This window comes from Staurois parvus, unplaced genomic scaffold (genome assembly GCF_062004578.1).
Source record: "Staurois parvus isolate SC_StPar_1 unplaced genomic scaffold, SC_StPar_1.0 ptg000548l, whole genome shotgun sequence".
Lineage (NCBI taxonomy): Eukaryota > Metazoa > Chordata > Amphibia > Anura > Ranidae > Staurois > Staurois parvus.
In genome coordinates, this window is record NW_028318344.1 from 10,627,615 (window position 1) to 10,655,457 (window position 27,843).

General features: G+C 43.0%; 2 protein-coding genes and 1 long non-coding RNA gene across 4 annotated transcripts in view; 2 read left to right on the forward strand and 1 right to left on the reverse strand.

The window, feature by feature from the left end:
* HSD17B14 (hydroxysteroid 17-beta dehydrogenase 14) overlaps nucleotides 1-6,757 on the forward strand; it is a 57,056-nt gene extending 50,299 nt beyond the window's left edge. For both annotated transcript variants that reach the window (XM_089691006.1, XM_089691007.1), the window contains 2 exons: nucleotides 1,676-1,772; nucleotides 5,950-6,757. In XM_089691006.1, the coding sequence (XP_089547132.1) occupies nucleotides 1,676-1,772; nucleotides 5,950-6,114 (262 nt within the window). In that variant the 3' untranslated portion in view covers nucleotides 6,115-6,757. The remainder of the gene's footprint in view (nucleotides 1-1,675; nucleotides 1,773-5,949) is intronic.
* The window catches only part of LOC149451174 (uncharacterized), a 72,904-nt gene that overhangs the window by 10,414 nt on the left and 34,647 nt on the right, over nucleotides 1-27,843 (reverse strand). The window lies entirely within an intron of this gene.
* Nucleotides 22,628-27,843, forward strand: part of LOC149451175 (branched-chain-amino-acid aminotransferase, cytosolic-like) — a 68,943-nt gene continuing 63,727 nt past the window's right edge. Inside the window, exon 1 of the mRNA XM_089691005.1 lies at nucleotides 22,628-22,784. Within this exon, the coding sequence (XP_089547131.1) occupies nucleotides 22,752-22,784 (33 nt within the window). The 5' untranslated portion in view covers nucleotides 22,628-22,751. The remainder of the gene's footprint in view (nucleotides 22,785-27,843) is intronic.

The window sequence follows — 27,843 nt, forward strand, 5'->3', positions numbered from 1 at the left end:
TGTGAATCGCTCTCTTAAGGTCATGCCACAGCATTTCAATCGGGTTGAGGTCAGGACTCTGACTGGGCCACTCCAGAAGGCGTATTTTGTGCTGTTGCAGCCATTGTTTTGTTGAATTACTTGTATGCTTTGGGTCATTGTCCTGTTGCATCACCCATCCTCTGCGGAACTTCAGTTGACGGACAGATGGTCATACGTTTTCGTGCAAAATGTCTTGATAAACTCTGGAATTCATTTTCCCATCAATGACAACAATCCGTGCAGGCCCTGAGGCAGCAAAGCAGCCCAAAACCATGATGCTCCCTCCGCCATGTTTTACAGTGGGGATGAGGTTTTGATGTTGGTGTGCTGTGCCTTTTTTTCTCCACACAAAGTGTTGTGTGTTCTTCCCAAACAACTCAATCTTGGTTTCATCTGTCCACAGTATATTTTGCCAGTAGTGCTGTAGAACATCCAGGTGCTCTTTTGCAAACTTCAAACGTGCTGCAATATTCTTTTTGGACAGCAATGGCTTCCTCCATGGTGTCCTCCCATGTACTCCATTCTTGTTTAATGTTTTCCTTATTGTAGATGTGTCAACAAAAATGTTAGCATGTGCCAGAGATTTCTGTAGGTCTTTAGCTGACACTCTGGGATTCTTCTTTACCTCATGCAGCATTCTGTGCTGTGCTCTTGCAGTCATTTTTACAGGACGACCACGCCTAGGGAGAGTAGCAACAGTGCTAAACTTTCTCCATTTGTAGACAGTCTGTCTTACCGTGGACACATGAACATCAAGGCTTTTGGAGATACTTTTGTAACCCTTTCCAGCTTCATGCAAGTCAACAATTCTTGATCGTAGGTCTTCTGAGAGCTCTTTTCTGCGAGGCATGGTTCACATCAGACAGTGCTTCTTGAAACCAGTAAACCCAAAACAGGTGTGTGTTTTTTAAGGTCAGGACAGCTGTCAGCAACACATCCAATATCATCACACTGATTGGAGTCAAGGTTGGCTCACTCCTGGCTCTAATTAGCTCTGGGAGAAGTCATTAAGCTAGGGCCTCACATACTTTTTCCTCCCTGCACTGTGAATGTTTACATGTTATGTGCAATTATACCATGGCAACATCTAATGTTTGTGTAGTATTATGTTCAGCAGACTGTGTTCTTCTATTGTTGTGACTTAGATGACGTTCAGAGCACATTTTATGCCCAATTCATGCAAAACTCCACGTAATCCCAAGGGGTTCACATACTTTTTCTTGCAACTGTATCTCTGTCCTGTGATGCAGGTGAGGAAGTGAACTTCAAGTGACTCTGAGCTGTTTCTTGGACTGTGGCCTCATTATATTATAAATAATTCACATTAAGGCAAACTGAATAAACATTTTAATTTTTGCACAGCTGTAGTGTTTGCTGGTTAGTATTAGTAGCTCACTAACTGCTTTCACTTATTGCCTGGAATGGCACTTTATAGCTAATGGAGTTCCTGTAAAGCTATATTTAGTAGGTATGGATAATAGAAATTGTAACAACATCAACAGCTGGCCTGAGAAAAGTGTCCTTTACTAAGTAGAGCATTAATTTTCTAATTACCCATGTGACTATTGCTATACAATAATATGGAAATGCTATTTATCAGATAATGCAGTGCACTCAATTAATCTTTATGATATAAAATATATATATTTTTCAGCATATCTCCAGGAAACATATGGACACCTCTTTGGAAGGAACTCTCCAGTCATGCTGCTAACCCTGATGTCATGATCCTTGGAGGGAAAGATGCCCAGGTGAGGGGGTAACCATTTAAAATGTGCAGCCTCAAGTCCAAATAGCTTTGCAGGCACAGGGACCCAGCAGGCTTTGTTCCTCTGCTTGAGATAACACTGTCCTCACTTTGATCCATACTGCCACTATGACCTCTAGATGTCTGCTTATTCTTCTCTCAACAGATGCAGAAATAACCATTTCATAGGGCCAATTGGCAATTTAATTGGGGCGACCCTGGAACATATCGGGTTGGGGGCTTCCATGCTCCGCTAGATTTTCCTCTCTCTATTCTTGCCCTTCAACAGCTGTGAAAGTCAATGAGACTTTGATTTGAGATCTGACTTCTTTCCTATCTCCAACGGGATGAGGCAGGAGTGCCCCCTCTCTCCCCTTATCTTCATTCTAACCCTGGAACCCTTTCTTTGCTTGGTTCATGCTGACCCTAATATCGCTAGATACCACAAACCTTCAGGTATCCACGAGGCTGCGGCTTTCGTCAACAATCTGATGTTCTTTGTCACGGATCCACTCACCTACCTACCTAATCTATTAGGGGCTCTCTGAGTATATGGCATTTTGTCATATTTTAAAATCAATTTAGTAAAGTCTTCCGTCCTGAATATTTCTGCTGATTTCAGCATTGTTCGCAATCTTCAGCCCTTCTTCACTTTTCGACGGGTCACTGATGCGATTAGGTACCTAGGCACAAACATTACACTGGACCCCTGCAAGTTATACGCTGCAAATTTTAAGCCGCTTTTTCTCAAGCTCAAAGAGGACTTGATGCAGTGGCACTTTAACATTAACGTGGTTCTGTAGGTGCAGCGCCCTAAAAATGACGGTGCTTACCGAGTCCTCTACTTGCTGCAAGCCCTTCCCATTCGACTTCCTGCTCTCTTTTTCAGGAAAGTTTGCTCTTTGTTTTGGAGCCTTGTTTGATCCTACAAAAACCTGTGCCTTGCATTACAGAGACATCCGTGTTTACTATCAGCTACACATCTTAGTAGGTTGGTCGATTACCATGGTGCGGCGAAGCCATGGAGTTGGAGGACTCCCAAGGTACGGCCATGAGTTGGCTCTGGATTACCTCTCCTCTGCCTAAAGTACTCTGTGTTCAGCCTTCTGCAGCTCCTCAGTCTCTTCAGTCCCCTCACCCCTGGTTCCCATTCTTGGCATCCCTGATTTTCCCCAGGACTCCATAATGTAAAGTTCCACCACCTGAAATCTAATGGCTATACCCACTTGATAGATTTTCTAACTTCGGATAGTGCATTAGTCTCTATTGACCTTACCAGCCTAGCAGACTCTCCATTGGACCTCTGGGGTGGTTTCCAGTTGTTGCACTTTCTACAAAAGTGGTCTCTTGCTCTAGACATTATTTATCTGCTCACAGGGTTTGAGACCTTGTGCCATAGATGGGAACCAGTTCGACATTGCATCTGTTTGATATATGTCTCCTTAGTTCACCTGGTGGTGGGCTTTATTCCATCCTTTCTCTCGCAAAGGAAATCTGACTTGGTATGCATTGCAGCTAAACAAAGAGAAAATTCTTAATTGTTCCCCAAATTCCTCTTTTTTTACCAAGATACAAGAGACCAGCTACAAAATCCTCACAAGATAATACAGGGCTCCCACCATGCTCCACAGTATCTCCGCCTAGGTCAGCAACTTGTGTTGGCGATGTGATTCAGGGGGAGGTTCCATGCTGCATTTTTTCTGGCAGTGCCTGAAAATTCCGCCAATTTGGTGAAATGTGACCGGTATCATTAAACAACTCACTGCTGTTCACTTACATGACAATCTGGTGGCTTGCATCTGACAGAGAGACCTGTCAAAAAATATAAGGCCTCTCTCACCATACAACTCTTGAATGCAGCGAAGGCCTGTATCCTGCTCTGTTGGAAACATTTTGATCCTACAAAATCTCTCTGGTTCTCTAAAGTGAATGAACTTAGGGACATGGAAAACCTCACAGCCACTCTGCGCAACACAGAGGAGACATTCAATGAAACTTGGAGACCCTGGCAGTTTTATGTCTATACTGATGCCTACTTCAATGAGCTTGCCCTTTCTGCATGACTTTTCTACTCCCCTAACTTCCTCCTCAGGAGAAGGTGACCTCTTTTCTTACCTCCTCCCCTTTTATCATCCTTTACTTCCCCAAGCTGTTTCTCTCCTTTGATTCTCCCCTTTTCTTTCTTTTTTCCTTACCCCTCACCCCCTTCCCCAGGCCCCTCCTTTGTTTATCATTTCCTCCTAACACTACTGGCCCATGCACTTCCCCGTCTTAGTTTTCTTTGGCATTGCTCCATTTTGTTTTCTGGAATAATTGGATGATGGTGTTACAACTTGCCATAGAGTATGCTACTTTTTGTTAAAACATCCTCAGCTGGGTTTAATAACTTATAATACCATTCACATAACTTTACATTGGCAGGACCCAGAAAGTTATCATGGTACATGTAAGGGACAAAAGTGCATTTTGACCGAACTGTATTGTGAGGTTAAAAAAGGAAGGCGAGAGTACATCCAGTGGTGGTTTTATGCATGCAGCACAATTGAATTTGAACCTGAGAATGGAAGGTGGTATATATTTAAAAACAAAGGACATTTATTAACAATTGTGGAGGACTTATTTTTTGTTTATTTTTTTTGGTTATTGATATATGGGACTGATATAAGATATAGTACTATTTGATGCTAGTGCAGCACTACTTCATCCTTTTTTGTATTTATTTGCCAATCAGTATGGGAATGGTATTTAGTGTCTAGCAGCTGGCGGTGGGCTGTAGTAATACTTTAGATGTTCTACAGTCATGGCCAAAAATATTGTCACCCTTGCATTTTTAGAAAAGGTGCAAATACCAAGTGCAATGAGGGTCCAGGGGATATGTAGATAACCACAGCATGGCCAGCTCCAACAAGTCATCTGACCAGAACTGAGAAATGAGCACAAAACAACATATAAAAGGAGCCTTCCCAACCCTGTGGAAGTCAATAGAGTCACAAGCCCAGGAATAGTTAAATTTGAAATTCACTTTAATGTTGGGTTAAAAAAAGCATGACATCTAGGAGTGGCCAGATTGATATGTCACCAATCAAGTGGAGAGGAGAAACACATATTCCCAGAAGCTGGAGGATGGCACATGATCCTGGACCCAACAGTAGGTTGCTCAGCCCAGGAGCCACAGGACAGTGGGAAGGGTGTGTAGATGGCAGCTGCTGAGATCACGGAGATAGCGCATCCGCCGGAAGTCAAGTGTCCCAGATCCGGTTATGTCATACACCTGGCGAGAGACCGCTCAAACAAGGGCTGGTGAAGGCAAACTGGAAGCCTAGGGGAACATTCAAATCATACCAAACCAAAAGGAGAGAAGCCGGTCATCATAACATGTTTTCGAGACTTGCCCCTTCCTCAGATCATGTCAGACCCCTGCATTTCTGTCAGATAATGCACCACTTCACCAAGAAAATTACAAATGTTTAGGCATTCACATGTTTATTTCTTTTGTTTGTATTGGTATGACACAAAAAAGTGGAGAAACAAAACCCCAAAAATGGACTGGACAAAATGATTCTGTTTTTTTTTTTGTTCAGCCCACTGTGTTCCCCACATATATTGCACATCTACTGAAATCCTAGATATCAGTGCCTGGAAAGGTTTAATGAACAAAGTTCTCCCTCTTTATAGAGTAACATATGAGGTTAGAGGATGTCCTGCTAAATTCAGCCAAATCTGGAGTGACTGGGTTGCTTGTCCCAATCCTTGTGAACACCAGAACTCTGTATGATACTGTCTTCTATGTTGATCAGACCTCAATCTCCATGGCTAAAGTCATTAAACATGTGACCTTACCACCCCGTCCCAAAAATGACTCTCACACTGTAGAGACATAAAACAAAGAACTTTGTTAGAAATCCTTAATATATGAACAAAGCTTGTTGGTGCACAGAACTGTAGTTCACTGTCTGTTTCGGGTTTTAACATGTACCTTATTATTAAAAAGAAAAAAAAACACTGGTATACTTTATGTAGCGATAAAGCTGTTACATTTTTCTGCCTACTTATCCCAGTCTTCTGAAAGTTTCAATATCTGATAACATGCACAATACCTGTGCACCTTGATTTAACTTACACTAATCTGTGTTTGTACCTCAATATTTGTTTTCCACTCCCAAATAATTTTTTTCTTTCAGTTACTTGGACGTATGGGCACAGCTGAAGAGTGTGCCAAAGCTGTGCTTTACCTGGCAGCTGAAGCCACATTCTGCACAGGCATTGATCTTCTCCTTACTGGTGGAGCTGAACTGAATTATGCCAGTAAGAATCAACAGAAGACTCAAAACAGCATTTACAACTGACTGTCCATGGAACATAGGACGACTGATGTATGAAACCTGATGGCCAGGAAAATAGACAGAGACCCATAGCATCCAATCATATTCTAGCTGTAAATTTTTTGGTTACAAATGAAAGCAAACATGTAGCTGCTTGTATTGACATTGTTACAATATTTCTCTCCCTCCCGGATTTTAGGAGTGTTTCACTGAATATAACACAAGTTGGCGTCCACTGGCATCCGTGTGTGTGCCTCCAATCTAATGCCAGTTTGTGTCAGTTAGGATGTAGACAATCGCAAGTATGAATGGTATAATCAAATTTACTGGACGTTTCTGGTTCTGTCAATAGAATCACATCAAGAGAAGATATTAGTGACTCTAAGTTGGTTTCAGGTTACTGACTCTGGTTGATTATGTAGTGAAGGCAAAGGACAGGCGCTGTACTACGATACTAATGAGGGAGCACAAATTCCATATGTTTGCTATTTTTTGTTTTGCAAAATTATACATGAAAAAAAAGTTTTATTAAACACTGGCACCCCTTGATAATTGCTTGAAGCTTGTGGCATTCACAACCACATCTAAAAGGGATACTGTTACTTTTTAGCATTGTAATTATAAACAATTTCAACATAGAAAAAAATTAACAAAATTTGTTATAAAATATTGCGTTTTATTTACTTTTTTTTATAAAATGACCAGTATATCCATTGTGTATGCCATGGGTCAGGTATCCTCCTTCATACCAGAATGCAAACTTTAGTATCTGTAGACTTGTTCCAAGTCATTGGCTTGGCATTGACAGATTACCGTAAGTAGTGAAGGAAGGATCAAAATGACAACCATGGAGCCTGAAACTGTTAGAAAAAAAAGTCAGCATTTTAGCTTCAGTGTTCCACTCCTAACAGGTTCATTTGAAGACAGTAATGCAAAGCAGGTAACATATTTTGTTTTACACCAGCCCCAGAATGAAACTGTGTTCCAGTGGAAAAAAAATAGGTAAGGCCCCTTTCACACGGGGTGGACTCCATTATGATTAGCAGGGGATTTGTCCGCTGATCCCTTGCTGATCGGAGCAGAATGAGCGGATGACAGGTCTGTGTCCACTCAGTTAATGCAGAGTAGACACAGATAGAGCCCACTCTGCTCTATGGGCAGTCGGGTGCAAAGTATTTATGATAAATGAGACTAATTTTTAGAGAGTGATGTTTTAAAGTGACTTGTTCCGGGCTATTATCTTGACCCTGGCTTTCACTACCTGTAGCAAGCATGGAGAATGGAAGTTCAGAGTTTACCAACTTAAAAAGGTCTGTATATGTCAAAGTAATATCTTAGATATTCAGTCATGGCCAAAAATATTGGCACCCCCGCATTTCTGTCAGATAATTGCTTGTTTCTCACTTTTTTGTGTCACACCAATGTAAACAAAAGTAAACATGAGAATGCCAAAACATTTGAAATTGTAACAATTTTCTGGGTGAAGTGGTGTATTATCTGACAGAAATACAGGGGTGCCAATATTTTTGGCCATGACTGTAGGTGAAGACTTTGGCCTCTTATAAGTCTTAAAGTGGTTGTAAAAGCTGAAGGTTTTTTAACTTCATACATTCAATGCATAAAGGTAACAAATCATCACTATGCAGCTCTCCCCTTAACACCCGCCTCTTACCTGAGCCCAATCCTGACCCAGCGATGTGGATGAAAGTATCTGCTCCCCTGGCTCTCAGACTCCTCATTGGCTCAGAGACAGCAGCGGGAGCCATTGACTCCTGCTGCTGTTAATCACAGCCAGTGAAGAGGGAGTGGGGGCAGGGCAAAACAGATAGGAAATCCAAATAGGAAGATTGAGAGACCTTGATAATGGTCACCACAGTTGTGCAGACACAGAAACTCAGAGATCTCACCAATATATTCCCTATGGGACGTAAGAAATTGTCAAGTGGGTTCATTAAAAAGCATTCAAAATAGAAGTCTTGAATGATCCCTTTAAATGGCTTATGCTAGTTCCAGGTCAGGGACTCAATAGATACTGGGTCAAGGATGAAGTTCACAGTCCCAGAGCTTTCAACTTTAAAAACCATAATTTGTATCCCTCTGGCAACCTTTATTAGAATGTTACACCTTAGGGCAAGGTGTGGGGATAAACAAGGTGAAGTGTACTCAGATCCTAGGTCAGTTTTAAACTGGTACTAGGTCCCATTCACACTTGTGAATGGGATGTTTGCGATTACCTGCTGGAGACCTAGCGCTAATCCATGCAATTAATTGAGAGTAGGATTCCCCATTTAAAGCAAAGGGACAACGCTTGCAGCTATTTGCAACCATTTACACATCATCGCTAATGAAGCAAATAATTGTGGCTGATCAGCCCTGGACTGTGTACGTCAGAGGTAAAAAAAACATGCCATCTTACTTATTGATCACTAAAGTGATGAACTGTAAAAGTTTTTAATGTGTCACTTATTTACAGTTTTGGGTAGTTTTCTGCTCTTGTATTTATTAACTCTTGTAATTCATCAACAAGGCTGAATCTTTTATATTATATGAAAAACTCAGATTACTGTTTTTGTTTACAAAAATTGCATTTTAAGTAAACTATAGATATAAACAATTTACACAAACATTTTGTTGCATACAAATCAGGAACTGTTCTCTTTTTATTCTACAGGTCCTCTGCTTTCAGAAAATATACCTTTTGTGGGCACCTTTAGCAAACCTTCAAACTCCACAATGTGGATATTTAATGTGTAAAAATGGAAAATAGAGATCACACAAGTGGTGGAAATATGAGCTGATAAGGGTCCAGAATCCAGAAGGTGAAACCCGGAGTTAGACTTACTGGTAACTCTATTTCCAGGAGTCTTCCAGGACAGCCCCCTGGAGATATGGCTCCACTTCCAGGTAGGCAGGAAACACACTGCCTCCAAAATATAAGGACCAGCCTCTGGAATTGCCTTCCTGGTGGCTGGATCTGAAAGGTATTGTAATATAAAGCAAACACATACAGTACTTAACATATAAAAACATAGGGTGGGCAGTTGGCTGTCCTGGAAGACTCCTGGAAATAGAATTACGAGTAACTCTAACTCCAGTTTTCCCTCCAGTCAGCTTCCGGGATAGTCCCCTTGAGATTATAACCAAGAACCCACCACCCGTGGGGGGGGCTAAATGTCTGATCTTGAGCAGCCAAGAGGTCCAAACGATAATGATGTACAAATGTAGAAAAAGAGGACCAGGTAGCCGCTTTACAGATTTACTCCGGGGTAGCGCCAACTCTTTCTGCTCATGAGGCAGAACTTGCTTTGGTGGAATGTGCAGAAAACCCTGCTGGTGGAACCTCATCCATTGACCTATATGCTTCTGGGAAAGTTTGTTTAGTCCACCGTGCTAAGGGAGGCTTAGAAGATTGATTGCCCCTCTTTTTTCCTGAATATAGAATAAAAGAACTTGTGAGGAGCGAAATTGCTCTGTCTTTTTCAAGTAAGCTAGTACACAGCATTTCACATCAAGGTCATGGAACTGATTTTAATTTTCATTAGCAGGATTTTGACAGAAGAAGGCAGAACTATATCTTGGGTTCTGTGAAAAGAAGAAACTTTTGGCAGAAAACCTGGATCAGTCCTCAAAATAATGGAGTCCTCTAGGACTGTAAAAGAAGTTTCTCTCATCAAAAGAGCCTAAAGCTCAGTAATCCTGTGAGCAGTGGTAATAGCAATGTGGGACACGGTCTTAAGAGATGTTTCATGTCTGCTTCAGATAGTGGTTCAAAAGGGAGTCTGCTTAGACCCTTGAGCACAATAGATAGATCCCATCTTGGACATTCCTCAGTTTTGTCCCCTGATCTTCTCTTGGAAGGGCCTTTGCTACTGTTTAAAGCTCCCTCCAATTGGATGAATTTTTTTTTTCTTGGGGGGACCATTGTCCCTGTATCAGGCTGTTCTGTAGGTGGCCCTCCAACCCAGGCGCTGACATCTGTTGTAATTCTCAAAGAAATGGGCCTCTCCACAACCTCTCTTTAAATGTGCGTCAATTTTCCACCACCATAGGATGCTCTTTACTTTTTGAGGAATCAGAGTCAGTGAGTCCAAAGACTCCACTGTCCCATCCCAAACACATAATTTGAAGCTCTGTAATGGTCTTTGATGGAATCTGGCCCATTGGACCGCTGGGGAGGTTGCGGTCATGAAGCCTAGTACTGACACTATACTCAAAATACTGCCTGATTTGTTTAAAGTTGTGCAACCAGGGTGGAAATTCTTAGAATTGTCTATTCTGGTAGGGATACTCTTTGACTGGTAGAATATAGTATGTAACCTAAAAATGGCACTCTGTGATGGGACCAGATCTGATTTATTTAAGTTGATGAACCAACCTAATTTGATCAACCACCTTTGAATCAACAGAACATCATTAGACAATCTTCCATGTGGGTCACAACCAGGACGTTGTCTAAATAGGGAATGACCATTATCTCCTGCAGTGTCAGAGGTGCCAGGGCTTCAGCGAAGACTTTGGAAAAAATTATTGGGGCCGATGAAAGCCTGAATGGTAGAACTCTGCACTGGAAATGATGGATTAATGATTCTATCCTGAGAGCAATGCGCATGAATTTCTGAGACTCCTTCCTTATTGGGATGTGTAAACATGCTGGAGGTCCTGGACCTCTGTGGTCATTGGGTCTTTGTGGACGCCTCAGGAGGATTGAAAAGGATTCCTGACATTCCATTCCCTTTATGTCCTGTCCAGTGTTTTTTTGGTCTTTCAGTCACTTCTGTCTGCTGCTACCCCTGACCATGAAAAAAGTTATTTTTAAACCCTTTTATCTTCTTTTCAGGGAAAGCTTTCTTCCCATTATCTGTACGCACCAAGGTATCTTGCATCCCAGTGCCAAACAGCAGATCCCCAGTAAATGACAGGTTGCAGAAATATCAAATGGAAGACACATCATCAGACCATGTTTTTAACCAAAGTGCTCTGTGTGATGAATTATTTAAAGCTGAGGTCTGTACAGCAATTCTAAACTTCTTCTGTCAAGGCGTTCAGAATGTAACCGATTGCTGAAAATAACATAGGAAGTGAAGCCAAAAGCTGATCTCTAGGTGTACCAGCTTCCAAAACTCCATCTTTTGTGCAATTCACATAGTAGCAAGTGCAGGATTTAGGCCTGCCATGATTGCATCCCATGCTCACTTAAGTAGAGCATCACCCTTTTATCCATTGGTGTGACTATCGCGGCGTCAGACCCCAGCCCTTCTCACCAAACTCATGACCAAAGGACTCGCCAATCTAAAACTGCGCTGTCACGTGCGTAACAATACCATGCCCAGCTGCACTCTGCACAAAGATTTTCCAGCTAATGGACCACAATCTGTGTATCTGCAGCCTGGGAGCGATTGTTACTGGGTCAGGTTAATTACGCAATTAACCCTTCACACTGCCACCACCTCCTTTTTGTACAGAGAATGAGGAAACCCGGCAATATCAGCAATAGCACTATGATGTTTGCATAAGTGTCGGTATACCACTGTCACTGCAGGCAGAGATATACCGAAGTTTAAAACACACACACACAGTAGTGCTCTTCAGCGGCAGGGGTTCTTACTTTGCATTAAAGAGCTTTAGAAACAGTTCAACACTTTCAGAAAGTAAGATTTATTACTAAAATGTCAAAAGGGTGCAATAAAAATATTTACATCTTCATCTGGATCATGATCACTATCAAAAACTGAATCAGAGCATTGGGGTTCACTGGATTCCTCTCTGTCCTCTTTCCCTTGCTCCACTAAAGCCTTGGCCAGTGGGATTGAAGCAAGGACAGGGCCAGATGAAACTCTAGGAGGAGGCTTCTGCATTTCAGCCAATAAATTCCTAAATGTATAAAAAGTGGCTGCAAGTTCTTCTTTGACTGTTAACAGGTTGTTACAAGCTAAAGCAGACTCATCCTTGACTAGATTATTTATGCAAGTGCGACATAAAGGCTTGTGCCAGGAAGAGCTTAACTTTGTAGAACAACTTGCACATTTCTTCTTGGGTGCCACTGATTTGCCCTTATTGGTGGTCCTCTTCTGAAATCAGAAAAAAAAAAAAAAAGAACGCTCTGTGATCTACACCCATGGGGAGACAGGAAAGAACTATGTTTCTGACTTTCCCCACACAATGAAATCACTCCTAGAAAACATGGTTCAAGCTCCTTAACAAGGACAGCATCATGACCCAAACAGGTATAATTACAACACCCAGGTCCAAGTAGTAATAGACAGGTGTCAAAAAACAAAACAAAAGGAGGCTGCGTTCCCCACACTCCGCACCTGTACTGATCTGGTGCTAGACTCCCCTGGAGCTTGCTGAGTGACTGACTCCATGGTCCCCCCCTTTACACAAGCACCGTGCGATATACAGCCTCTGCTGTGAAAACCACAGTCTAAATGCACACCAGCATGGGCCCACCCCCTCCCCTAGTGCTACGAGACCAGAACCCCATAGCCTCAGCGCTCTGTAATGAGGCATCTTCTCTGGAAGTGATGTACATCACTACCTTTCTGGCTGCTGTGGCTGTCAATCATCCCTGGAAGAACCGCCAACTTGCAAAATGCACTCACCACTTTTCCCATGCTGGGGAAGGTATGTACTGGCAAAAGGGGGGGGCAAGGTAAAAAAAAAAGGGTTCCCTTGAGACCCACTTGCTTGAGCTAAAATACCCTGACCTGTGGCCCTCCTACAATTAAAAAAAAAAATAAATTTGCTGCGCTGCCGCGCTATTACTGTGGAAGTCTGGAGGTGCTACTAATGTAGTGTTGGGAAATACTACAATGCACCTCCCTAATAAATATAGGTTCTACTGTGTTCCATTTCCTATTGTGTGTGTATAAATAATAGGTTACCTATTTTTATGTGAATGTACATAAAAATAGGTATTATAATACACCTCCCTCTATAGGGGGTATACCTCTAATAAAGTATTGTTGCTTGTAGGGATTTGTGTAAATACCCATAAACCATAAAAAGTATATAAAAATGGTGATGGGGACTGCAATACACCTCCCTCTAAGTAAATATGAACCTGGTGCCCGGTGTTGTGAACACCTGTGTGCAAACCTACTAATGCAAACCTTTGGACACAGCTGGTAACAGATCAGGGTAAAGATCCAATCATAGTGGCCCTTTACCATGTGCTCCACAGTGTCCAATCACAGCTGATCTGTAAACAGACAGGTTATCAGCAGTTGTTTCCTCACACACTGTGTGAGGGAAAGAGAGCAAGGTTGTCAGTACATGGTTTACACTGATCATCAGTGCCTCATCAGACAGTGCAGCTCATCAGTGTTGTATATTAGTGCCTCATCAGACAGTGCAGCTCATCAGTGTTGTATATTAGTGCCTCATCGGACAGTGCAGCTCATCAGTGCTGTACATCAGGGCCTCAATCACAGTGCAGCTCATCAGTTCTGTACATCAGGGCCTCATCACAGTGCAGCTCATCAGTGCTGTACATCAGTGCCCCATCGAACAGTGCAGCTCATCAGTGCTGTACATCAGTGCCCCATCGAACAGTGCAGCTCATCAGTGCTGTACATCTGTGCCCCATCGGACAGTGCAGCTCATCAGTGCTGTACATCTGTGCCCCATTGGACAGTGCAACTTTTCAGTGCCTCATCAGACAGTGCAGCTCATCAATGCTGCCCCATCAGTGCTGTACATCTGTGCCTCATCAATGCTGCCCCATCAGTGCTGTACATCTGTGCCCCATCGGACAGTGCAGCTCATCAGTGCTGTACATCTGTGCCCCATCGGACAGTGCAGCTCATCAGTGCTGCCCCATCAGTGCTGTATATCTATGCCGCCTCATCAGCGCACATCACTGCAGTAAAATTACTTATTTGCAAAATTTGGTTACCAAAACTAAAAAGAAAAAAAAACTTTTTTCCCAACATGTTCAGTCTTTCTTGTTTAGCAAAAAAAAAATAGTGGTGATCAAATGCCACTTAAAGAAAGCTGTCTGTAGAAAACTGCCCGGTACTGAAGTGGTTACAAATCTCTCTCCTCTCTCATTGATATCTACATACAGATCTATGACAAGCCCCTGAAAACCGGTTTAGATCAGCTGACTTCCTGGTCCTCCAGACCTGAGGGAAGAATCCCCGAAGGACACCTGTGAGGTGATCATGCAGCGTGTCAGGCGGGCCCGCTATTCTCCTTGCGGTGACATTGCACAGCTCACCTCTATCGCCTCCTCTACATATAACCGCCAATAACCCCGACAGATCACCAGTCTCTCCCGCCTTCTACTTCCTTCAGCTGATCACCTGCAAGGAGGCGTGGCAGCGAGGCTACATGTGATTGGCTGGGTTCTCCGCCCTTGTGTTTGTTTCGTCTAACAGAGGGGGTGGGTCCGGGACTGCTCTCTGATTGGACAGCGGTGACCAGGGGCGAGAAACACGTGGCTGGATAAATGTTTTTATTGTGTGTTGGGGGAGGAAGCAAAACAGTGTGACACTGAGCCGGGCTCACCAGGGGAAGCAAAACAGTGTGACACCGGGGCTGACATGTCTGGGAGGACCAGATCAGTGTAACTCCTGCAGTTACTGCATACACAAATATCCGGGCCTGTGTCCAGCACACTGAGCTCGTCACACACTGAGCACATTATTATTATTATACAGTATTTATAAAGTGCCAACAGTTTGCTCAGCTCTGTACATTACAATGGGAGACAATACATGAGACAGTACAATAACTATACAATACACGAGGGGTTTGAGGGCCCTGCTCCTTGGAGCTTACAATCTAGGAGGGAGGGGATAGTGGTACAGGAGGAAAAGCTGTGGGGGATGAAGGAGTGGGAAGAGAGGAGGAGATCGGCAATTAGCAGGGTGCAGGGTAAGCTTCCCTGAAGAGGTGGGTTTTCAGGGTGCACCTAAAGGAGAGGAGAGTAGGTGATAGTCTGATGGATTGGGGTAGGGAGTTCCAGAGGATGGGTGATGTCCTGGAGAAGTCCTGGAGGCGGGCATGGGAGGCGGAGACCAGGGAACTAGAGAGAAGGAGGTCTTGTGAGGAGCGGAGGGTGCGTTTTGGGTGGTATTTATCTACTATACTAGAGTCAATGTGTTTTATCACATATAGCATGTCACTTGTACTGATCTCCATCATAGAGGAAGGTGTGATGTCTGTACTGATCCAATGTCTGGGATCTCCCCCACACATACACCTACTACCCATACTATTCTGACCACCACCATATCCAATGGCGACATGGACTCCGCTAGACCTCTGACGGTATGTTGTATCTGGAATCCAGCCATCAGATCCTTACCTTTTTCAGAAATGTGACCTACAGTAGTTCTATTGGATCAGACTACACAGGACAGCCTTTTCTCCCCATGTCCAGAAGTGAGTTTTAGCCGCCCATGATTCTGCCACTGGTTTGATGGTTTTCCTTCCTTTGACCACTTTTGGTCAGTCCTGACCACTGCAGACCAGGAACATCCCACAACAGCTGCAGTTTTATGGTTTCTCAAAGCCCATCATATAGCCATTACAATTTGGTCCTTGTCAAAGTCACTCAAAACCTTACACTTGCCCATTTAATACATCCCACCCACTTTCAGAGGTCAATGTAACAAGATAGTCGATGGTGTTCACTTTACCTGTCAGTGGTCATAATGTTATGGCTGATCAGTGTGTGTGTGTGTGTATATATATATATATATATATATATATATATATATATATATATATATATACACACACACTATATTGCCAAAGGTATTAGGACACCCCCCCCCCATCATTGGATTCAGGTGTTCCAATCACCTCAATGGCCACAGGTGTTTAAAATCAAGCACCTAGGCGTCAGCATACCAAGACATTTTGGACAATTTCATGCTCGCAACTTTGTGGGAACAGTTTGGGGATGGCCTCTTCCTGTTCCAACATGACTGCGCACCAGTGTACAAAGCAAGGTCCATAAAGACATGGATGAGTTTGGGGTGAAGGAACTTGACTGGCCTGCACAGAGTCCTGACCTCAACCAGATAGAACACCTTTGGGATGAATTAGAATGGAGACTGTGAGCCAGGCCTTCTCGTCCGACATCAGTGCCTGACCTCACAAATGCGCTTCTGGAAGAATAGTTAAACATTCCCATAGACACACTCCTAAACCTTGTGGACAGCCTTCCCAGAAGAGTTGAAGCTGTTATAGCTGCAAAGGGTGGGCCAACTCAACATTGAACCCTACAGACTAATGCCTCGTACACATAAGAAAATTGTCCAAACAATTTAATGGAACCACTGATCGAATAATTTTCTCTTAGTTGATGAGCAGGATGTTTTAACCAATAACGATATTGTGAACAAAAAAATCCAGTTGAATAAGTGAAAAATGTTGTAGTTTTGCATAAGAACAACCGATTTTCTATGCGGTAGTATGATGGTCATACGAAAAAATCTATCAAGTGCTATCACGCATGAGCAGAAACAGAAGATGACCCGGATGTTTAGGTCCAAGAAATCTTCGTAAACACAAACAAAAAATCCAAATGTTAAAAGTAGATTGCCTAATGAGATAACGAAACCAGAATTCTGCATATTATATGTATCACTATTTATGTATATAGATAATGTAATAAACTATATTATACTCATTGCTGTTAATTGTTGTGTATATCGCTCGTTCTGGCCGGAAGGGCGTGGCTACAAGGTCACACGCACACTGCATCACTTCCACTTGTACGGAAGACGTCAACACTACGTATTGCCCAACAAACGATTTTTTTTTAGATTGGTTAATGTAGGCCATGATTTCGACCAACGAACGAATGCCTCTCGGTCGTTGGATGACCGATCGGTCGATTTTCTAATCATGTATTCCCACCTTAAGACCGGGATGCCATTAAAGTTCATGTGTGTGTAAAGGCAGGTGGCCCAATACTTTTGCCAATATAGTGTATATACCTATATATGTGCAGTTACTGTGTGTTCTCCCATTATTATCCTGTGATCATCCTGTACAGATATCTAAAGAAACATGGACACACAATGCACTGGCTTTTGTATAGTAGGTGTGTATGTGGCACTATGCAGGTGAATGGGGGAGGGGTAATTTTATTATTTACTGGTAGAAGGTACTACTCTCATCTGATAACTGTCCATCATAGATAAAAATGGACTCTAGCAGTCACCTGTAAGAGGCTCTGAATGTATATGAATGCTGGGTGTAGCTCTTGAATTCCCTGTATACACAACTAATCTGTGCACCATGTAGGAAAATGGTGTGCAGATCAGTGTTCTGAACAGAGATGTTCACATGAATAGAGAGCCTGGCAACATGGGATACCATGCAGATGGACAAGGAGCAGCTGCCATGTCTTCAGCATACTATCTACAATCACTATTCCTTTCCTGAAAATGTTAATACCTGTTGGGGTCCAGATTTAATACTTCATGTCAATGAGCAAGCATGAGCAATTGAGGACAGAAACCCAGATCTGCATACTTGTATGTTAGATGACTCAAAATATTTTCAAGCCACAAGACAAGCATGAGAGCCTGAGAAGGAGAGTTTACAAAGGAGGTTAGGTTAGCAGTCGCAGTGGGGCTCATTTACTAAAACTGGAGGGTGCAAAATCTGGTGCGACTGTGCATTGTAGCCAATGGGCTTCTAACTTCAGTTTGGGCAATTAGGCTTTGAAAAAAAACAAAAACTGGAAGCTGATTGGTTTATATGCAGAGCTGCACAAGATTTAGCACTCTCCAGTTTTAGTAAATGATCCCCACAGCCACTATTCTCAGGTGTCCTTACAGCACACATGGTAGCTGTGCTATATACCAGGAATCCACAGTATGTAGAACAAATGAAGTGCCCTGTCTAAAGGAGTAGCAGTGCCTGGTATTGGAGGTAGAGTAGTATATTATATTGGAGGCATAGCAGTGTCTGATATTGGAGATATAGTAGTATATGATATTGGAAGTGGAGTATGAAATTGGAGGTATAGAAGTACATGACAATGGAGATATATTTGTATGGGATATTGGAGGTAGGGTAGTATATTATATTGGAGATATAGTAGTATATGATATTGGAAGTGGAGTATGAAATTGGAGGTATAGAAGTACATGACAATGGAGATATATTTGTATGTGATATTGGAGATATAGTAGTATATAATATTGGAAGTAATGTATGATGGAGATATAATAGTATGTGATATTGGAGGTAGAGTAGAATATTATATTGGAGGCATAGAATTGTCTTATGTTGGAGGTATAGAAGTATACGATATTGGATGTAGGGTAGTATATGACAATGGAGATATATTTGTATGTGATATTGGAGGTAGGGTAGTGTATTATATTGGAGATATGGTGGTATAGAACAGTATGATATTGGAGGTATGAAAGAGAGTCTTTCTCTCTCTGTCTCTATCTCTATATAATCTTCTATCCTATGTTGATGTAGAATTATAGTATGTGGCTCTATATATACACATTCTGGGGTGTAGTTGTAGTGTGTGGTTCTCTATGTGGGGTGTATTGTGTTGTTCTCTCTATACACTATGTGGGGTGTAGTTGTCTCTCTCTATATACACTATGTGGGGTGTAGTTGTAGTGTGTCTCTCTATATACACTATGTGGGGTGTAGTTGTCTCACTATATATACACTATGTGGGGTGTAGTTGTAGTGCGTCTCTCTATATACACTATGTGGGGTGTAGTGTGTGTGTGTCTCTCTCTCTCTATATATATATACACTATGTTTGGTGTAGTTGTGTGTCTCTATATACACTATGTGGGGTTTAGTTGTAGTGTGTCTCTCCATATACACTATGTGGGGTGTAGTTGTCTCTCTCTATATACACTATGTGGGGTGTAGTTGTATTGTCTGTCTCTATATACACTATGTGGGGTTTAGTTGTAGTGTGTGTCTCTATATACACTATGTGGGGTGTAGTTGTCTCTCTATACTGTATATACACTATGTGGGGTGTAGTTGTCTCTCTATATATACACTATGTGGGGTGTAGTTGTTTATATACACTATGTGGAGTGTAGTTGTCTCTATATATATACACTATGTGGGGTGTAGTTGTCTCTCTATATATACACTATGTGGGGTGTAGTTGTTTATATACACTATGTGGGGTGTAGTTGTCTCTATATAAACACTATGTGGGGTGTAGTTGTCTCTTTACATACACTATGTGAGGTGTAGTTGTCTCTCTCTCTATATGCACTATGTGGGGTGTAGTTGTAGTGTGTGTCTCTATATACACTATGTGGGGTGTAGTTGTCTCTCTATATATACACTATGTGGGGTGTAGTTGTCTATATACACTGTGGGTTGTAGTTGCCTATATACACTATGTGGGGTGTAGTTGTCTCTCTCTATATACACTGTGTGGGTTGTAGTTGCCTATATACACTATGTGGGGTGTAGTTGTCTCTCTATATATACACTACGTGGGGTGTAGTTGTCTATATGCACTGTGTGGGTTGTAGTTGCCTATATACACTATGTGGGGTGTAGTTGTCTCTCTCTATATACACCATGTGGGGTGTAGTTGTCTCTCTATATACACTATGTGGGGTGTAGTTGTCTCTCTATATACACTATGTGGGGTGTAGTTGTCTCTCTATATATACACTATGTGGGGTGTAGTTGTCTCTCTATATATACACTATGTGGGGTGTAGTTGTCTATATACAGTGTGTGGGGTGTAGTTGTCTCTCTATACACACTATGTGGGGTGTAGTTGTCTCTCTATATACACTATGTGGGGTGTAGTTGTCTCTCTATATATACACTATGTGGGGTGTAGTTGTCTATATACAGTGTGTGGGGTGTAGTTGTCTCTCTATACACACTATGTGGGGTGTAGTTGTCTCTCTATATACACTATGTGGGGTGTAGTTGTCTCTCTATATATACACTATGTGGGGTGTAGTTGTCTATATACACTATGTGGGGTGTAGTTGTCTCTCTATACACACTATGTGGGGTGTAGTTGTCTATATACACTATGTGGGGTGTAGTTGTCTCTCTCTCTATATGCACTATGTGGGGTGTAGTTGTAGTGTGTGTCTCTATATACACTATGTGGGGTGTAGTTGTCTCTTTATATACACTATGAGGTGTAGTTGTCTATACACACTATGTGGGGTGTAGTTGTCTCTATATATACACTATGTGGGGTGTAGTTGTCTCTCTATATATACACTATGTGAGGTGTAGTTGTCTATACACACTATGTGAGGTGTAGTTGTCTCTCTTTATACACTATGTGGGGTGTAGTCTCTCTATACACTATGTGGGGTGTAGTTGTCTCTCTATATACACTATATGGGGTGTAGTTGTCTCTCTATATACACTATGTGGGGTGTAGTTGTCTATTTATATACACTATGTGGGGTGTAGTTGTCTCTCTATATATACACTATGTGGGGTGTAGTTGTCTACATACACTGTGTGGGTTGTAGTTGCCTATATACACTATGTGGGGTGTAGTTGTCTCTCTCTATATACACTGTGTGGGTTGTAGTTGCCTATATACACTATGTGGGGTGTAGTTGTCTCTCTATAAATACACTACGTGGGGTGTAGTTGTCTATATACACTGTGTGGGTTGTAGTTGCCTATATACACTATGTGGGTGTAGTTGTCTCTCTCTATATACACTATGTGGGGTGTAGTTGTCTCTCTCTATACACTATGTGGGGTGTAGTTGTCTCCCTCTATATACACTATGTGGGGTGTAGTTGTTTCTCTATATACACTATGTGGGGTGTAGTTGTCTCTCTATATACACTATGTGGGGTGTAGTTGTCTCTCTATATACACTATGTGGAGTGTAGTTGTCTCTCTATATATACACTATATGGGGTGTAGTTGTCTATATACAGTGTGTGGGGTGTAGTTGTCTCTCTATATATACACTATGTGGGGTGTAGTTGTCTATATACAGTGTGTGGGGTGTAGTTGTCTCTCTATACACACTATGTGGGGTGTAGTTGTCTCTCTATATACACTATGTGGGGTGTAATTGTCTATATATACACTATGTGGGGTGTAGTTGTCTATATACACTATGTGGGGTGTAGTTGTCTCTCTATACACACTATGTGGGGTGTAGTTGTCTATATACACTATGTGGGGTGTAGTTGTCTCTCTCTCTATATACACTATGTGGGGTGTAGTTGTCTATATACACTATGTGGGGTGTAGTTGTCTATATACACTGTGTGGGGTGTAGTTGTCTCTCTATACACACTATGTGGGGTGTAGTTGTCTATATACACTGTGTGGGGTGTAGTTGTCTCTCTATACACACTATGTAGGGTGTAGTTGTCTATATACACTGTGTGGGGTGTAGTTGTCTCTCTATACACACTTTGTGGGGTGTAGTTGTCTCTCTATATACACTATGTGGGGTGTAGTTGTCTCTCTATATATACACTATGTGGGGTGTAGTTGTCTATATACAGTGTGTGGGGTGTAGTTGTCTCTCTATACACACTATGTGGGGTGTAGTTGTCTCTCTATATACACTATGTGGGGTGTAATTGTCTATATATACACTATGTGGGGTGTAGTTGTCTATATACACTATGTGGGGTGTAGTTGTCTCTCTATACACACTATGTGGGGTGTAGTTGTCTATATACACTATGTGGGGTGTAGTTGTCTCTCTCTCTATATACACTATGTGGGGTGTAGTTGTCTATATACACTATGTGGGGTGTAGTTGTCTCTCTATATATACACTATGTGGGGTGTAGTTCTCTCTATATACACTATGTGGGGTGTAGTTGTCTCTCTATATACACTATGTGGGGTGTAGTTGTCTCTCTATACACACTTTGTGGGGTGTAGTTGTCTCTCTATATATACACTATGTGGGGTGTAGTTGTCTCTCTATATACACTATGTGGGGTGTAGTTGTCTATATACACTGTGTGGGGTGTAGTTGTCTCTCTATACACACTTTGTGGGGTGTAGTTGTCTCTCTATATACACTATGTGGGGTGTAGTTGTCTATATACAGTGTGTGGGGTGTAGTTGTCTCTCTATACACACTATGTGGGGTGTAGTTGTCTCTCTACATACACTATGTGGGGTGTAATTGTCTATATATACACTATGTGGGGTGTAGTTGTCTATATACACTGTGTGGGGTGTAGTTGTCTCTCTATACACACTTTGTGGGGTGTAGTTGTCTATATACAGTGTGTGGGGTGTAGTTGTCTCTCTATATACACTATGTGGGGTGTAATTGTCTATATATACACTATGTGGGGTGTAGTTGTCTATATACACTGTGTGGGGTGTAGTTGTCTCTCTATACACACTATGTGGGGTGTAGTTGTCTCTCTATACACACTATGTGGGGTGTAGTTGTCTCTCTATACACACTATGTGGGGTGTAGTTGTCTCTCTATACACACTTTGTGGGGTGTAGTAGCATTGTCTATTAGGGTGGTGTTGGGTGTCTCCGTTCCTGTGTTGTCGGTGAGGTGAGAGGGGTGAGGAGGAGATAGACTCGGTAGACTTGTATGGTTGGGTTGCTCAGGCTCCGCCCGCTCTCTCTCAGTCTTTCTCTCTCAGGCGGGTAGGAACCTTCAGAGCAGCGGAACGAGAAGTCATTCGGCGGATACACACTGAGCATGGCAGCCGGGGCGGCGTTGTCCGGGGTGCGGGTGAGTGTGCAGACCGGGGAGGAGGAGGACTTGTAGAGGGAAGAATAGAGAACATTACAGTCCCAGCATTACCATGTACACTCCACACACTGCTCTCTGCCCTGTATCCTCCTCCCTATACATCCCTACCTATGTGTGTCTCTATACATCCCTACCTATGTGTGTCTCTATACATCCTCCCTCTATGTATCCCTCTATCCATCCCTACCCATGTGTGTCCTTATAGATCCTCCCTCTATGTATCCCTCCATCCATCCCTACCCATGTGTGTCCCTATAGATCCTCCCTCTATGTATCCCTCCATCCATCCCTACCCATGTGTGTCCCTATAGATCCTCCCTCTATGTATCCCTCCATCCATCCCTACCCATGTGTGTCCCTATAGATCCTCCCTCTATGTATCCCTCCATCTATCCATCCCTACCCATGTGTGTCCCTATAGATCCTCTCTGTATTCCTCCATCCATCCCTACCCATGTGTGTCCTTATAGATCCTCCCTCTATGTATCCCTCCATCCATCCCTATCCATGTGTGTCCCTATAGATCCTCCCTCTATGTATCCATCCATCCCTACCCATGTGTGTCCCTATAGATCCTCCCTCTATGTATCCCTCCATCCATCCCTACCCATGTGTGTCCTTATAGATCCTCCCTCTATGTATCCCTCCATCCATCCCTATCCATGTGTGTCCCTATAGATCCTCCCTCTATGTATCCCTCCATCTATCCATCCCTACCCATGTGTGTCCTTATAGATCCTCCCTCTATGTATCCCTCCATCTATCCATCCCTACCCATGTGTGTCCCTATAGATCCTCCCTCTATGTATCCATCCATCCCTACCCATGTGTGTCCCTATAGATCCTCCCTCTATGTATCCATCCATCCCTACCCATGTGTGTCCCTATAGATCCTCTCTGTATCCCTCCATCCATCCCTACCCATGTGTGTCCCTATAGATCCTCTCTGTATCCCTCCATCCATCCCTACCCATGTGTGTCCCTATAGATCCTCTCTGTGTATCCCTCCATCCATCCCTACCCATGTGTGTCCCTATAGATCCTCTCTGTGTATCCCTCCATCCATCCCTACCCATGTGTGTCCTTATAGATCCTCCCTCTATGTATCCCTCCATCCATCCCTATCCATGTGTGTCCCTATAGATCCTCCCTCTATGTATCCCTCCATCTATCCATCCCTACCCATGTGTGTCCTTATAGATCCTCCCTCTATGTATCCCTCCATCTATCCATCCCTACCCATGTGTGTCCCTATAGATCCTCCCTCTATGTATCCATCCATCCCTACCCATGTGTGTCCCTATAGATCCTCCCTCTATGTATCCATCCATCCCTACCCATGTGTGTCCCTATAGATCCTCTCTGTATCCCTCCATCCATCCCTACCCATGTGTGTCCCTATAGATCCTCTCTGTATCCCTCCATCCATCCCTACCCATGTGTGTCCCTATAGATCCTCTCTGTGTATCCCTCCATCCATCCCTACCCATGTGTGTCCCTATAGATCCTCTCTGTGTATCCCTCCATCCATCCCTACCCATGTGTGTCCCTATAGATCCTCTCTGTGTATCCCTCCATCCATCCCTACCCATGTGTGTCCCTATAGATCCTCTCTGTGTATCCCTCCATCCATCCCTACCCATGTGTGTCCCTATAGATCCTCTCTGTGTATCCCTCCATCCATCCCTACCCATGTGTGTCCCTATAGATCCTCTCTGTGTATCCCTCCATCCATCCCTACCCATGTGTGTCCCTATAGATCCTCTCTGTGTATCCCTCCATCCATCCCTACCCATGTGTGTCCCTATAGATCCTCTCTGTGTATCCCTCCATCCATCCCTACCCATGTGTGTCCCTATAGATCCTCTCTGTGTATCCCTCCATCCATCCCTACCCATGTGTGTCCCTATAGATCCTCTCTGTGTATCCCTCCATCCATCCCTACCCATGTGTGTCCCTATAGATCCTCTCTGTGTATCCCTCCATCCATCCCTACCCATGTGTGTCCCTATAGATCCTCTCTGTGTATCCCTCCATCCATCCCTACCCATGTGTGTCCCTATAGATCCTCTCTGTGTATCCCTCCATCCATCCCTACCCATGTGTGTCCCTATAGATCCTCTCTGTGTATCCCTCCATCCATCCCTACCCATGTGTGTCCCTATAGATCCTCTGTGTGTATGAACCTCACTTCCTCTCTCTGTCTTTTTTGTGTTTTTATACATTTAAAGGGACAGGCCACTGTGAATGGTTTCAGAAGAGGTAGATTCCTCCAGGTTTCTCTCTATGTTGGGTTGGAGATCTGTGTATTGGGTTATCAGATCCCTGATTGCTGTGCCTGTGGGGAGTGTACAATGCAGCAGGAGGAGTGAGACTGTAGGCAGGATCTGGTGATGTAGGGTGGGGGTGCTCTCAATTGTTGTGGAGATGGGTATGGAAGCTGCCCCCAGTGTTGCGGGGTTGGATGGGGTCTTGCAGGGTGTTTCATATCCAGGAGGTATGTGATGACCTGTGGTGGAGGGGGGGTGTACTGGACATGGCTCTAGGAATGATTCCACATGGATGAGGGGAGGTGAGACGCACTCTCAGCATGTTATGACTCTGATCCCCCTCATCTCTCACCTGTGACCACACACCAATCTGCCTGATGGGGACACAGTGATGAAGCCTGACAGAGGTCCCAACCCTGACCAGCTGACAGATTTTGGGCTCTGACTTATGCAGGCCATAGATGGGTAATTTATCGGCCGAATTTTCATCCTCACGAAAAATCGGCCAATATTCACACCGTTAGTGGGGCAATGCCATCGGCCGTTTTAAACGATCTTCTCGTTTGTTTTTATCATTCATGCTGGAAAATCCACGAAAAAGGCCATTTTTCATAGACATTGGTGGCAGCAACAGCAACGACCAATTTTCCGTTTATCGGCCAACAGTTCGGCCGATAAACGGCCCGTCTATGGCCAGTCTAATGGTGGCTATACACACTTCAATAAATGTTTGATTTCTCTTCTGATGGATCTCTTCTGATAGGGATAATTGATCTATTGTTGACAACTGATTCTATCAATATGCCAAATGGGGGGGGGGGTGGAGCTGGATAGTTGAGATACAATTGATCCGATTTTGTTTCCCCCCAATGTCATCTCCTAATCTGATCAATCAAAATATAATCCTACTTGTAAACAATGTATCTGATAGCTATCCAGCTGTTTGCCAATTCATTAGATTTGGTCTCTCTTAGATCTACCAAGAACAATGTAGTGCCAGGGTCTGCCTGATTGGATACAGATTGATTGGGTAGTTTAGGTAGGTCTACAGTTGATTGTACAGAGATTAGTCACTGTGTATGGGGGGGGGGGGTGTATCATACACATTACAGTCTTCGTACAATCAACTTTGGATATATTAAAAAAAAAAAGTAATATGATGACCCACATAAACTATCCAACCAATCTGTGTACAATCAGACTTGTACTATATAGTTGTTAGTAGATCCAAAGGAGATTGTACAATCAGATTGTATCATGTATGGTGGTGTTGTCCATATACAGTAGCAATCAGACTGTAATGTGTTGTTGGTGTACATCCTCATACATTGGACTATGTGGGCTCCGTGATCAGAGTTGTACCACATCCCTCTGTGTACAGGTTACCCAACATTCAGCCTGTATAGTCCCCTCATCACAGCTGATCTGTTCCACAAACTCCTAATCAACATTTAGGCTCGGTTTACACTATTGCGGCCCACGTTTGCTCCATTTCCCACAGAAAAAAAGGTTCATTGACCTTTTAAAAATGCGGCCACAGGAAGACTACATGGTCTATTTGACCATGCGATTTCCCTGCGGTTCCCACACCCGTAAACGAGCTGTAGGTTGAGATGTGTGGGGGTGCCATTCAAAACGAATGGCAGCCCCTGCGTCTACTTAAAAGCAGTGTGCTTTGGCTGTGGATTATCTACGATTCTTGTACCCGCAACCAAACCTAGCCTCAGGGCCAGTTCCCACTATAGAAACACAGTCCAGATGCATTCTGGATGCATTTTTCATGCGGTTTTGACGTGTTTCAGAGCGTTTTGTATGCATTCCATTCCATTTTCCCCCTCTTCGTCTTTAACCACTTCAAGTCCGGACACTTTCACCCCCTTCGTGCCCAGGCCAATTTTCAGCTTTCAGTGCTATCACACTTTGAATGACAATTGCGCGGTCATGCAACACTGTACCCATATGCATTTTTTTGAGACAGATAAAACTTTATTTTGGTGGTATTTATTCACCACTGGGATATTAATTTGTTTGCTATATAAATGAAAAAGTCCAAACATTTAGAAAAAAGTGTTTTTCTTATAACATTTTGCAAATAAATAATCTTACTTCATAAATTTTGGCCAAAATGTATTCATCTATCTTTTTAGTAAAAAAAAACCAAATTAGTTTATAACCAAAAATTATAATTTTTCAAAAATGTTTTTGACATTTTTTTTTATATTATTATTTTTTTTTTACATACTGTCACCCTAGCAGTACAGTGTCACCATGGTGACACTGTACTACTTGTGGGGGTGATGAAGGTTTTGTTTTATTTTTACACTGATTGCTTTTACACCCATAAAGGCTGTAAAAGCAATAATTTCTCCTTCTCTCTGGATGCATTCTTGCAGCCATTGAGAAATACTGTGAGAGCTGTGATTGGTCGCAGCTTGTCACATGGTACAAGGCTGTTATGAATAGCCTTGTACCATGTGACCTCTGAGATCATTCACAGATTTCACACGTAGTAAGCAATGATGTCAGAAGTGACATCTTGCTTACTACCATTCATGTGATCACTGATTGGCCAATCAGTGATCACGTGATCGTGACCTCACACAGAGGTCCCGTACAGCGATCAGTGTTCCGCTGTGTACACAGCAGGCACCGGATTGTGGTGCCGCGCGCTCCCAAGGGAGCGTACACAGGCGGGGAACAGGGACGACGTTTATAAACAGTCACCCGCTCCTGCAGTGCTCCCATCTGGCCATTTATATACATGGGCC